This window comes from Biomphalaria glabrata, chromosome 18 (assembly GCF_947242115.1).
Source record: "Biomphalaria glabrata chromosome 18, xgBioGlab47.1, whole genome shotgun sequence".
Classification (NCBI taxonomy): domain Eukaryota; kingdom Metazoa; phylum Mollusca; class Gastropoda; family Planorbidae; genus Biomphalaria; species Biomphalaria glabrata.
The window spans coordinates 19,826,542-19,841,215 of record NC_074728.1 but is presented as its reverse complement, the minus strand read 5'-3'; the positions used below and the strand labels follow the sequence as shown (position 1 = coordinate 19,841,215).

The 14,674-nt window shown below is 36.6% G+C and overlaps 1 protein-coding gene across 2 annotated transcripts in view; it reads right to left on the bottom strand.

Annotated features, from left to right (window-relative positions):
• The window catches only part of LOC106062710 (uncharacterized), a 45,314-nt gene that overhangs the window by 1,584 nt on the left and 29,056 nt on the right, over positions 1 to 14,674 (bottom strand). For both annotated transcript variants that reach the window (XM_056017860.1, XM_056017861.1), the window contains exons 14-19: positions 14,361 to 14,613; positions 10,573 to 10,623; positions 8,329 to 8,388; positions 7,372 to 7,503; positions 4,862 to 4,957; positions 2,447 to 2,522 (exon numbers count right to left, since the gene is read on the bottom strand). In XM_056017860.1, coding sequence (XP_055873835.1) covers positions 2,447 to 2,522; positions 4,862 to 4,957; positions 7,372 to 7,503; positions 8,329 to 8,388; positions 10,573 to 10,623; positions 14,361 to 14,613 — 668 coding nt within the window. The remainder of the gene's footprint in view (positions 1 to 2,446; positions 2,523 to 4,861; positions 4,958 to 7,371; positions 7,504 to 8,328; positions 8,389 to 10,572; positions 10,624 to 14,360; positions 14,614 to 14,674) is intronic.

The following is a 14,674-nucleotide window of genomic DNA, read 5'->3' as shown; positions in this document are numbered from 1 at the left end:
CTATGGCTCTTATTTAGCATCCTACTTCATTATGTCTATGGTCTACATTTCTAGAGTTTATTTTTTTTTATAAAGCTTAAATCAGATCACTCTGTCTATCTGATAAACATGTTTTCTCATGTGTTGAACTCTCCAATCAAATCAAAAACTTCGCACAGTTTTTTTTTTTTTTATTATTACAAACAACATACAAATCAATAGTGGTAATCGATGCATTTTATTATGTGTTTGTACTTCTTGCACACATAGCAATAACAAGTACCTACTTTATTCACATATAGAAATAACAAGTACCTACTTCATTCACATATAGAAATAACAAGTACCTACTTCATTCACATATAGAAATAACAAGTACCTACTTCATTCACATATAGAAATAACAATTTCCTACTTCATTCACATATAGATATAACAATTTCCTACTTCATTCACATAAAGATATAACAATTTCCTACTTCATTCACATAAAGATATATCGATTTCCTACTTCATTCACATATAGATATAACAATTTCCTACTTCATTCACATATAGATAAAACAAGTTCCTACCACATATATGTAGTGGAGTGGATACTTTTTCAGGTCACACCGGCCGACCCAATATCCCATTGACCCTTCCCCCTAGATGGCGCCTTGTGTCAGCGCGTTAAAAGGCAGAGCAACGTGGGCACTGTCCAGTCGATCGGCATCTCTTGTCACTGTAGTGTCCGTACGTTACTGGACCTGCTTCGTCTCCACTCCCTGTTTGTGCCTGGTTCTACACCATGTGTTTATGTATGGCTGCAGGTCTTTCGTGTGATAATAAAGAGATTGAAATCGGCCTACGAGTTGCTTTCGTCATGTCATTTAGAATTTAGTTTTGTTCTGTGCCAAACCCACCACATATAGATAGAACAAGTCCCTATTTCTGGAAACATAGATATAACAAGTTCTTATTTCTGCACACATTGTAAATAAATATGATTTTGTATCCCTTATATGTTGATTACAAAAAGGCCTCCTATTACGTACGATTTATTGATACAACAAGTTGCTTTTTATAGAACAAGCTGCTATTACAAATTATTGATCTAAAAGTTGTTTGTTTAGGTAAACATTGATATTGTACTACCACTACTAACCGCAGTACTGCGACAGAACCAATTTTAACTACAGTCATGTATAGATAAAACAAGTTACTTCTACAATGTACATACAAAACAATTTCTTTCTACATACAAACATTTGTCAAAGAAGTTTGTATACAAGCATACATTCGTGGAACGAATTCATTCATCCATTAAAATATTTCGTACAAATTTCATGTATAAATTGAATTATATATATATATTACGTATACACATGGAAAAACATAGAAAATATGGGATCCTTGGCTTGGAGAATAAGCGTTTATGGAAGTTATCAAAAATAACAATATACCCCATTGTTATATCGACCGATGGGATAATGCCAACTGACCACACAAATACATTTATTGCCCTTAACATTCAAAGGAAGAGTCTTGTTGCCTCTCAGAGGACCTGCCATATCACCTGAAATTTGATCGGCGGAAACTGTTAAAGGGAGACGATGAATTTTGTTTCTCTTTAGCGAAGCTCGACCCTGGCAGCGCCAGAGAATGAATACTCGTCGGTTTCTATCAAAACAATAACAAAAACAATAACGAAAACAATAAGAATAAGAATAACAATAACAATAACTAAAACAATAAGAATAAGAATAACAATAACGAAAACAATAAGAATAACAATAACAATAACGAAAACAATAAGAATAAGAATAAGAATAGCAATAGCAATAACAAACACGATAATAATAGCGAAAACAATAAGAATAAGAATAACAATAAGAATAACAATAAGAATAACAATGACAATAACAATAACAATGACAATAACGAAAACAATAAGAATAACAATAAGAATAACAATAAGAATAACAATAACAATAACGAAAACAATAACAATAACAATAACGAAAACAATAACAATAACAATAACAATAACGAAAACAATAAGAATAAGAATAAGAATAACAATATCAATAACAATGACAATAACAATAACAATAACAATTCTCAGTGGAGACTGCTAAAAGGACAGCACTGAATTATGTTTCCATCCAACGAAGCTCGACCCTGGCAGTGCCAAAGAATGCATACCAGTTCGTTTCTAACAATTGTTATAATAATGAGTTTTGACTACTATACATGACTAAAACAATGAACCTCATTCACCTATCACAATCAAACAATATTTAGGCACGTGATAATATTGATAAAACAACGCAAAAAAAAAAAAAACAGTCACGTGATAGCCAATGTGTATTGAAAATTAGATCGTAATTTGTATAGAAGAGATAGAGAATCGCGTGGCTAAATGTTGTTTGTTTACGATTGGCGAATGAGGTCCATTAGACTAGAAGGAAAAATACCCACGTACCTTAACAAACAGTAAATCAAAAATAATGTCAGTAAAAACAGAAGCAGCAGCAGTAGGATGTAGTATAGTGTTTTACCTGTAGAGGAAATGTCTATTTTAGTTCAAAGACATTTCGACATTATCTAATAAAATTCTAATATTGTCCAATTGCACGTGAAATATTGTCTAAAAAAATGTTTTTCGTATTTTCTAAAGATATTGTTTTATATTTTATTAAGAAAAGTCTAATATTGTCAAAAAGAAAATTTTTTTAAAATTATATTATTTAAAAAGGCAAAACCTACATTATTAAACTTAAAATATTACACAATAATACAAAAATAGGCACTTGTATCAAAGGTAGTAATCTACCCAATAGTGCTATTAGAGCATGGAATGGGTTGCCTGAGCTAGCCAGGAAAACCAGTGACTTGGCAGATTTTAAGTTATTGGTTAATATGCATGATTAAATGCATGACGCGTAGGACGTAATCATCTTCTTTCTTGAAGTAACGTCTGTATTATATAAGATAAGATAAGATAATAGCTAGAACTTACGCATTTTCTGATTCGGACAGTGAGGAAAGCAAACCTACGTGACTATTTATTGGTATGTTCGTTAAATGGACATCTAGATCTAAGACTTAGACCTAAAGTTCTGATTTAGATCTATTATAATCTAGTCTAAATTTACATCTAGACCTAGAATCTAGATGTAATCTATATTATATCTACACAACGCTCATAAAACTTCAATAAACTTGAAGCAACTTTAACTTTACTGTTATCGCATCAATTACGGTAATACGTCTGAATACGCCATGTTGACTCTGAACTCTGCACCTAGATATAGTCTCCAGCCAAATTTACATTTATTTATTTTTTACTCTGAAATGTTATAATGGTCACACTAGAGTTTACCCTGTGTAACCGACGAGCCAGTAATTCTTTTCTCAGAGATATACATTTGTCGAATTGAGCACAACAGTGTTGTTTTATTTTGTAAAAAAAAAAAAAAAAAAAAGAGGTGCCGGTACTCAGTGATGGATTTTCTAACTTATTAACTACTAATAAATTTATAATAAATGTTAAAATTCTAGAAAAGTAATATTTTTTCCCCACCGGTTCGTACCGTCACAAAAAAAGCACTGGATCAGATGGTCTGAAAGGGGAACTTTACTTTTGTTTTAAATACATAAACTGTGAAATTTCTTTGAAAATCGAGAGAGCCATATTTGAGATCAGCTGTCTTGACGAAGTGACTGAGTATATTTTTTTTCTTTTATACATAAATATATATTTGAGCATCCGAAGTTACGTAAGATATTTCTTTTTAATTAGAAAAATGGAATGGACAGGTATGGCTAATTCTGTTATTTTAATTTTGTGTGTGTCTAAATATTATATTATACTAGCAGTAGGCACCGGCTACACCTGTTGATTTGTTCCCTGGCTTTATATATTATAATCATGACCGGAACACTTCCTCTTTTTTATTGTAATAAAACGGGAGACATTTCAACGATCAGTCTCAGTACCGACCGACATATTTTTTTCACAGCTAAAATTAGATACCCGTTGAGTGGGCTTATGGGCGTCCTTAAAATCCCGAAATTCGAAATCCCAGTCGTCATCTGGACTCGAACTCGGGACCTCTCGGCTCGAAATCCAAGCAGTCATCCACCACGCCCAAGCATTTGATGAGGTTAAAATGTAACGTCCAGGACTATGCAGCATAAAAAGTGAAAGAAGGAATAGAACACCGCAATCTGCCAGTTTTGTAAATTTGCCGAGTACTCTAAGGGTCGGATTTAATCTTGATGAGGCCCTAATCTATTAGAGATATTGAATATTGATTCTGTGTGATGTTAAATAGCACCTCTTAAACAACAATAAAGTTCCCCTTTCAGACCCTGTGGTCTATAGGGCAGATGATGTAAAGGTCATCTGTTTAACGTGGCCTACGGTTAACAAGGATGTCATGTGGCAAGCACAACGACCAACCGCCTTTACTTTTCCCCAACTAACGTCAGATACCCATTAGAGCTGGGTGTACTCTGAGGCGCCCAAAGATCCCGAAATTAAAAATCCCAGTCTTCACCAGGATTCGAACACGGGACTCAATCTTCTCTATCGGGCCACTTACAAGGCCAAGTTTCTTATTGCTCTTTCTTTAAAATGATTGGAGATATCCATGTTACCCTTTTTTTTTTGAGAGGGGCCTCCCAAGCAAGCGGGGTACCTAAACTAAAGCTTTGTGAAATCCAGCCCTAAGTACTACTTAAAAGGCTGCAAAAAGCGTAACTTCTACGGCTAACGGCTAACGGCTGTATCGGGCGTTTTCGAATTACGAAGTAGACAAACAGTTGCAGCCTTCCCCTGGAATCGAACTCAAGACATCTCACTAGTGAAAGAAATGTGTAACTCCTGACTTACTTGAGCACTTTCCTGTCACATGATCCTCGCACTCCCCACCACATGTCTTGAAGCAGTCCCCAAGACAGTCTTGACCATAGTACATTGAATCACACTCTGTATGGGGAATCAAGATCATGATAAGCCATAACGCACAAGTTGAACCGCTTATCTCTGAGGTTTTAGTAATATCATCATAATACTTGTTACGTTGGACTCGATTTATTTGTACTATTGAACAAGAGTTACACCGTACATGACTTTTCACTTATCTTTATTTTTTTTTAAAGGTACAAGACGAACAATTATCTAAATGATGACAGATAAGCTTTAGTACAGATCTATATTGTATTATTATGTACTAAGTCAGTGATGACCAACCTTATTCGACCTGCGGGCCATTTTAATTTCCAACACTCATCTCGCGAGCCACATGGCCGAAAAGTTACAAAAACGAAATGAAATAGTTCTGAAACTATTTTAACAGAACCCCTTGGATCTACTACTACTTTCATGTGATATTTAATACTTTTTTACGCGTCAGAAAATAACTTTATTTCTGTACTTAAAATGTTAGCAACAGTTTAGGTACCTTTAAAACCGATTCATTTTCTTGTCTCTTTTTGGTCCGATGTCTAGTTGTAGTGAATCAATATTTTTTATTCCTGGTTCAAACTGAGGGTGTCGCCATATTTATTTTATAATGTCGTTGTTTTTTAAAACTTTCTTCATAAAACAAAGATGTTGGCTTATTATCATGTTCCACAAAAAAAGTAAAGATCCGCCCATTTTTGCTGGTAGATTCTACATTCAGAGTCCTTGTTCATGAACGGATAAACGTTAAAGGTCAAGGTACCAATCCATCAGAGATTTTCTCCACTTTATGCCAACGTTTCGGCAGGCCAGATGGAACCACGTCGCGGGCCGGATCTGGCCCGCGGGCCGTATTTTGGGCATCACTGTACCAAGTGAACAACACTACTAGATAGTTCAGGGAAGTGACGTACCTAACGTATCGTAATGAGGATTTAAATGTTTAGCTCGACGGCGAAAATGAACACTGATCAAATTATTTGATAAAATTAAATGTTTCAGATTTGTTTCCCACTTGACAATTTTTTTGTTTTATCGTACCGGATAGTACTTTTGGATGGCCGGATAGTAAAATCTAATATAATATGATATATATATATATATATATATATATATATGCATAGTAAACTTTGTCACATGTAAATTATGAGTGCGTCTGGTGTGAATGTACACTTTGGTTTCTTATAGTTTTAATGTTTTTTGTTTGGTGTAATGCACAAATCGTAAGACAAATTTCCATACGGAAAATAAAGATTATTATTATTATTATTATTAAGTAGCAAAAGTCGTTTATCAGTACAAGGGGGGGGGGGGGTTCGAGGGGAGACAACTGTTTGCCCATACACAAGAGACTGATAGGAGAGGGGAACATGATGAGGGGAACGGTCGAGGGAAAGGTCGGGCAAAAGGGCAGCTGGGGTCAGGGAAGATAGAATTACGGGAGACTAGTTCAGTTCCCGCATATGTCCCGTTAAAAGAAAGCTATGCTAGGAATGTAATATTGAATATAGGATGAATAACTCGACATATACAAATACTTAAGTAGCTGATTAGTTATTGTTTTAACTGATGCATGTTTTGTTAGGTCCAACAAAGAATTATGTAACATTTTAACGTGATCCGAGACAGGGTGTGGAAGGAATAATCTCTACAAACTTTGTACCAGTCAGAGTACGTTGATGTAAGCTTCATAAATGGTCTCTTCAAGAAGAGAACAATAGTCATCCTTTACATTTCTTTTAGGTTATTTTGGCAAGAGAGTAAGAGAGAGTTGTACATTCATTCCAGTATCAAAGGATTGTTTCTAAATTTATAAAATGTCAAATCTAAAGAATGTTAATTTCTTAGCCGGATAATCGTTTTCTGTTACAACAGGGGCTCTCAACCTGTGGGTCGCGACCCACTTGGGGGTCGATTGACGATTTGCCAGGGGTCGCCATGAAAAATAAGGATTGTTATTGTCTTTTCTTTTATTGCTGTGTGTGTCTGGGGGGGGGGGGGGTCGCGGCAGAGTGGGAGATTGTAAAAAGGGGCCGCCGAGCTTAAAAGGTTGAGAACCGCTGTGTTAGAACGAAACCTTTGGTCATAGAAAGTCTGATAGTGAATCTGCAACGTGTTAACCAATAGTTCCACGTCATAGGTCTGTACAATGTGGTAACGATCTATTGGTCTCCACTACACACAGGCTGTGACGTCGCAGGTCAGTGTAGATGCCTACTATAAAGATTGGTCCCGGTTAGAACCGGTACTTACAGTGGCGTAGCTAGGGTGGGGGAGGAGGGGGGAGAATTTTAAAATCCACCCCGGGCCCCCACATGAGTGTGATTTTTTTTACATCAAAAATTGAATATTACGCAAAATGCATGGGCCCCCGAAGAGGCCAAGCCCCCGGCCCCCCAAACGATGGAAAATTCCTAGCTACGCCCCTGGGTACTTACGTTCCGAGCAGCCATTCGAAGGAGACATGTAACCGGGCATACATTTTGTGCAATTGCCGTAGACGAGGTTGCAGCCCTCTTGGCAGTTGGTACAGTTTTTCTGGCACTCTGGTCTATTCATATCCATGCAATCTACGGCATATATAAGAAAAACACAAGCAGTTAGTCTTGTTCTCAAATTACCTTAAAAATTGTTAGATATGAAAAAATCAGGAAAAAAAGCGTAAAAATGCAAAAAGCCTAAAGCTGTTTTATTCTTCAAAATAATCACTTAATATGATTTCCATAAAGTTCTTCGTTGAGACGCAGAAGTGCGCTGGCAAATTTTGTTTTATTGATTCTTGTGTTGTCAGGTAAAAGAAATATTGAACAAAATTTCAGCTAGATCCGAGATTGGGTGTGGGAGAAACAAAAGTGTACAAACTTTTTACCAGACAGATAGAGTGAGTTGATATAATCTTTGTCATGAACATAATAATCGTTAATTATGTTTTATTTGGTTATCTCTGAAATAGGAATTTATTTATAGTTTTAGTGCAATGGGTAGAGGAATTTATTTATAGTTTTAATGCAATGGGTACCTTTATGTGATATGAAAAAAAAATAGGGAAAGTAAAGTCTGTTGATCGTTGTGATGGCCCCATGACACCCTTGTTAACCTTCGGCCATAGCAACAGATCACATTTTATCCTCTGCCACATAGATCGCACAAATTTTGAATAATTACTTTAAATTGAGTTTAATTGAAATCAAATCCCAGATATTCAAATTGATTCAAACCTTAATTTTCAAGTTTAAACAACAAACAAACAAACAAAAAAAAACTACATACGACATACTACGGAAATGTAATATTGTAAAGCATACAATATGCATGTATATATATATATATATATATATATATATATAGATATATATATATATATATATATATATAAACAGGAACCTATATCATACCTGCTGCAAGAGCTGGTTCCCGGCTAACAGTGTATACCCATTTCCTTTCCGTTGAGTCGCCTAGATTCAAGTACAACAACATGGAAATAAAATTATTTTCAATTTTTCAAGCTTGAAAAATAAAATAATATTAAATTTGGAAGACCGCAGGAGCAAAATTTGAATATTATTATAAATGTTGTTTCGTAAGATTGTTATGACCGTAAGTGGTAATAAATTATAAGTCTTCCACTACCTATGATATAGTATGCATCTCGAATAGCCTCAAACAATATGTCCTTTCCTTGACTATTACGTTCCTCTCAGATAATGTGATCTGGCGGAACTTATCTGAATGACCAGAAAAGAGGCAAATGCAGAAAGCAATTGACGCATTGTCCAGATGTCAAAAGTATGTTTGCTGCTTTGTGGGTACATTGATTCCCAGTTTATCGCGCTCCAGAACCTTCCGCGATAAACGAGAACCCGCCAAATAGAGATGGTACATTTATTGAAGTGCTTATATACTATATACATTATACTAGGACTTTATAAACCCTCAATATCTATTTCACTCTGCGTCAACCTGGGTGAAAAACTGCACATAGCCCTGCTTTTAGTAGATAAATATCTCGTTAGTAAATGGTAATAATATAGCTAGTAATAGCCTTGTTCAGTAAATGCTAGAACAACCACATAATACTGTAGAGACTACACTGTCACTAGAGTAACATTACATCGATAAAAAACCCAAATAAGAACGGACTACTGTGACCGTGCTAATCAGCCACTGGGCCCTGGTATAATACCCTGCATTACAGTGGATCAATGGTGGATACGGTTTTAAAAGGGAACAGCTTGGCCAAATGGACAGCGTGAAAGTGCCTAAGAAGTGGCAGTGCGGGGCTGTAAAGGAGCTCCCACGATCTTGTCAACAATCCAGGTGCCATTCCTCAAGACTCCGTTTCCTAAATGGCGTGTTCCACAAGGTTAGTCTGGTATAGAATCGGAAAATGGCAGTGGCTCCCTTTGTACACACGGCCCTCGGCCGCGTCTCTAATCCGCTAGTCAGGAGTGACCGTGTCACTGAAAGTGTCAATATAGACACTTGTAAGACATGCTTCCAGGCAGAACACTCTGTTCAATCCGGCCGGTGAGATGGAGCTCTTGTTCGCTTTTACTATCCTAGAGTTTTAAAGAGTCTATGGCTCAAATCTACCTGACAGTTTAAAACCTTGCGCTGGGATTCAACGCAAGCAAGCAACCAATCGTGTGTAGTTTTCAATTGTGATTAGTCAGGAAGCATCTTGGGCTTGTTGTCGTTCCAGAGAGCACACGTATGCATTTATAGTATAATTCATATCAATTTATCATAGCGACCTATAGTCATTAAAATACACACACACGCTTTACCTTTCAGCCACAGTGCCTCTCATTTGTTAAATAAATATATATATATATATATATATATATATATATATATATATATATATATATATATATATATATATATATATATATATATATACTAGCCGGACATTACCCGCGGCCTGCGGGCCTTAATTTGTGTTTACTAATCTAGTGGATTGGATTTAGGTGAATGTTAAACTTAGCTAATGATCCTTTCAAGTTTTTCTCTTTCGCCACGAAAATAAAAAAAGTTGTGCGAAAATGGGTTTACCCGAAGCCGATACATTCATATCTATTAAAAACGAAAGGAGCTCAAGATGAAAAGGATATAAAGTACCCGATTTGTTAAAATAATGGAATTATAAAATACCCGATTTGTTAAAATAATGGAATTATAAAGTAAGTCAAAAGGCCTAAATTCGCAGATATAAGGAACGAATTTATGTAAAAATGCATTTGAAACACAAATTGGAAGGTTAATTTGATTAAATAATGAAATCAATAGACTGTATTTTGTATTTCCATGTGTCAAAGCAAAAAAACTATCTGTGCTAAGTGTAGTTTTAAAAATTAGATCTAGATCTAGATCCTTTCGATCTAAACATGGTAAACATGGCCTAGATCGATAAAATTGTAATACATTCATAGAGTTGGGCAACGTTTTTTTTAAAGTTTGTTTTAGGGCTATAGTACATACGTTAAGGTTCCATTTAGTACCCAAGGAACATTTATGCAAAGTTTTATCAAAATTGGTCATTCGGTTTTGATTTCTATGCGGGACATACATAAATATATACGCCTTACTTTCTACTTTACATTATAGATATGAGTGTTTACAAAAATTATATAATGTACCTTGTGAAACTGGCATATTTGATGTTCCTAAAGGTTTAGAAGTCGACATTCCTGGATATAAAATAAATGGTAGACATTAAGCATTTAATCAAAGTCATTGACTAAGTGGTAATGCGCGTCGCTTCTTAATCAAGGTCTAAGGTTCCCTTTTGAGTGGAGGCTGGGTTTTTACACTTCTGCATTTAAGGACGCCCCTGAGTCCACCCAACTTAAACGCGTATCTTTGACAATAGCTGGGAGAAGTAAAGGAGGTTGATCGTTATGCTCTGCCAATGACACTCTCGTTCACACTTGAACACCATCTTCTCAAGGATCTCTTTCCAAGAATCTCTTCCCAAGGATCTCTTCCAAAGGATCTCTTTCCAAGAATCTCTTCCCAAGAATCTCTTTCCAAGTATCTCTTCTCAAGGATCTCTTTCCAAGGATCTCTTTCCAAGGATCTCTTTCCAAGGATCTCTTTCCAAGGATCTCTTCCCAAGGATCTCTTCTCAAGGATCTCTTTCCAAGAATCTCTTCACAGGGATCTCTTCTTAAGGATCTCTTTCCAAGAATCTCTTCTTAAGGATCTCTTTCCAAGAATCTCTTCTCAAGGATCTCTTCTCAAGGATCTCTTTCCAAGGATCTCTTCTCAAGGATCTCTTTCCAAGAATCTCTTCACAAGAATCTCATTTCTAGGATCTCTTCTCAAGGATCTCTTCCCAAGGATCTCTTCCCAAGGATCTCTTTCCAAGGATCTCTTCTCAAGGATCTCTTTCCAAGGATCTCTTTCCAAGGATCTCTTCTCAAGGATCTCTTTCCAAGGATCTCTTCTCAAGGATCTCTTTCCAAGGATCTCTTCTCAAGGATCTCTTTCCAAGAATCTCTTCCCAAGAATCTCTTCTTAAGGATCTCTTCCCAAGGATCTCTTCTCAAGGATCTCTTCTCAAAGATCTCTTTCCAAGGATCTCTTTAAAAATCTCTTCCCAAGGATCTCTTGACAATGATCTCTCCAAGGATCACTTCCCAGGGATCTCTTTACAAGGATCACTTCCCAAGGATCTCTTCTCAAGGATCTCTTCGCAAGGATCTCTCACCAAAGATCTCTTCAAGGATCTCTTCCCAAGGATCTCTTCCCAAAGATCTCTTCCCAAGGATCTCTTCCCAAGGATCGCAAGGTCTGAAAGAAATATATTTTTGGCTATTTTTTGCTATCAAGTAGCAAGCAAGCAAAATAAATATGGCACCATAAAGACAATGCTAAAGCTGGTCCTCTTTGAAAAATAAAAAATATGTTGCATAAAAAAGTAAAGTTCCCCTTTCAGATTTTAAATCTATAGTACAGATGATGTAGGCAACTGTTTCTGTAACCCACGGTTAACGAGGGTGTCATGTGGCCAGCACAACGATCAACCGCCTTTACTTTCCCCAACTAATGTCAGGTACCCAGTAGAGCTGGGTAGACTTAAAGGTGCCCAAAGATCCCAAAATTAAAAAATTCCCAGTCTTCACCAGGATTTGAGCCTGGGCCCTTCTCTCCCAAGGCGCTTTACCTCTCAGCCACTGTGCCTCCCATTTGTTGCAAAGGAGAGAGTATACTAGTACATTCTCATACGTTCACTAAATAAACAGAAGCCGAAAAGAACATACCGATTTCATACCAGATTTGAACAGAAATCACAGACATAAAAGAAAAGAATGGTTGGTATTTCTTCAGCCTCAAGTACAATGGCAAAAAAAGAACAATACTAAAAACTTGTTTAAAATTTTGTGTTATATTTAACCAGACACAGCTATAAGTAAACATGTAAGGTTTTGCTTCTTTTGTATTTGTTGTTGTTGTCCTTCTTATTGGGTGAGACCCAGGGCAATGCTTCTCAGCCTCATCGTACTACCTGGTCGTAAGCGGTCGAAAGAGGAGACCTATGGGTCAATAAAGAGGCAAACTAGAACCCCCCATTAGGGTGACTATGAATAGAGTCCTCAAGGGTCTGTGTTAGGATGACACCCGAATGTCTGATAGTTTCACAGAGACGTAATATTGGGGACTACTAATTGGGGAGTACTAATTGGGGAGTACTATTTGGGGAGTACTAATTGGGAGAGTACTATTTGGAGAGTACTAATTGGGGAGTACTATTTGGAGAGTACTATTTGGAGAGTACTAATTGGGGAGTACTATTTGGGGAGTACTATTTGGGGAGTACTATTTGGGGAGTACTAATTGGGGAGTACTATTTGGGGAGTACTAATTGGGGAGTACTATTTGGGGAGTACTAATTGGGGAGTACTAATTGGGGAGTACTTATTGGGGAGTACTAATAGGGGAGTACTATTTGAGGAGTACTAATTGGGGAGTACTAATAGGGGAGTACTATTTGGGGAGTACTAATTGGGGAGTACTAATAGGGGAGTACTATTTGGGGAGTACTAATTGGAGAGTAGTTATTGGGGAGTACTATTTGGGAAGTACTAATTGGGGCGTACTATATAATTGGGAAGTACTAATTGGGGAGTACTAATAGTGTGTTTAGCATTTGGCCTTGCATTTAACCCATCGTCATCGGATACGAGTCAGCAGTAAGAAGGATATAGCTAATTACACCTTTTAAAATCTCTACCAGGCAGAGCAGTCAGTGAGGCTGATTGAAGAAGGGGTTCCATGAGCTTAGAGTTTCAAGAGTCTTTTTTTTGCCACTTAACCCTTATTACCATTACAAAGAAGAAGAATCTCTGAATTGCGAAATATTTTAAAGGTGTAGCTACAATGTTTTAATAAACTCTTTCTCTCCATAATTATTTCCACGTTCCGACGGAATCCTTCATTTCGCTCAGTAGTATTTCACTACCCTTTTGTTTGATAAAGCTTTACTAACGTTTCGTAGGTTATCAGAAAATGTTTTATGTGGTAAAGAATTAAAGGGGAATGTAGGATCTTATTATATAAGACAAAGTAAGTTATACAATATAACATCAATTTAATTTAATGAGTTGAAATCAACGATGTTATAGCGCAATAAGGAGAGAAAGACTTAAGACTACTTAAATTTATCCCAAAACTAATTTGATTTTCCCAGAATCCCCAAACGCAGGGCCAGTCGTAACAATTGAGGGGCCCTATGCGAAACGTATTGCGCAGGGACCAGACTGAATAGGGATAAGGATAATAAGTGAACATTAAAATTTTGTATTAGAAAATTAATTTGTCTTTGCATTTTATTCATTTTTTACTATGTACAAAATCCCGATCAAATTAACTTTACGAGCCTTGCGTTTAGCGAAGTCATACAGTATGCCATAAAAATTCTGTTTCCAACATAGATCAAGCTTAATTGCAATAGCAGTATTGCCAAATATTTCAATCCATCTTCGTTAATTGTTGACACCCCAAATGACAATTTTGTATATTTTTCAGGAGATTTTTATGATTCCAGGAGCCTGTGGAAAATCAGGAGGCCGCGGAAAACCCTGTACAAAAACCCTGTAACATAAGTCATAATGGTTTAATTTAATAATATACACCTAGAATTAGCGCGGGGCCTATGAAGGTGCAGGGCCCACTGCTGTCGCAAAGGCTGCAGTGGCCTAAGATCGGCCCTGCCCAAACGCATTAGTTTTAAGTTTTAACCAACTCTCTATTCGGTTGCCTAACTAAAAAATGACTACGGGCCTTCACGGATCGCAAAGAACTTCTGCAGTCAAGAGGATAGGTGATCATGGAGAAATTATAACTTTATATTTGATCGTTTAGATAAACAATAACGTTTCCGAAACTAAAACTGTACAATATTAACCCCTTGCCTTCGACCAACCTTTTTTTTTTACAAACACTGGTAAGTTGGCGCTCTTTAAAAGCTGGTCGTTGTCGTCGTAAACTGAACAGACAAACGTCCATTCGTCTCTCTCTGGACTTGGGTAGTAGGTCATCTGAGTTTTGTGTAATGTCACCTGACAGTTTTTATTGTCAAGTATTTTCGTTGCTGGCAAAACTGTAACTTTGTAATTGTGCAATTGTGGTGGGCCACGATCGAGGAAAGACCACACAGTCTCTAGTATGGGCGGGCCCTGACAGAAAGAAAAAAAAGTAAGAGAAAAAAGATTATTAAAAAAAAAAAGTTTATCTAAG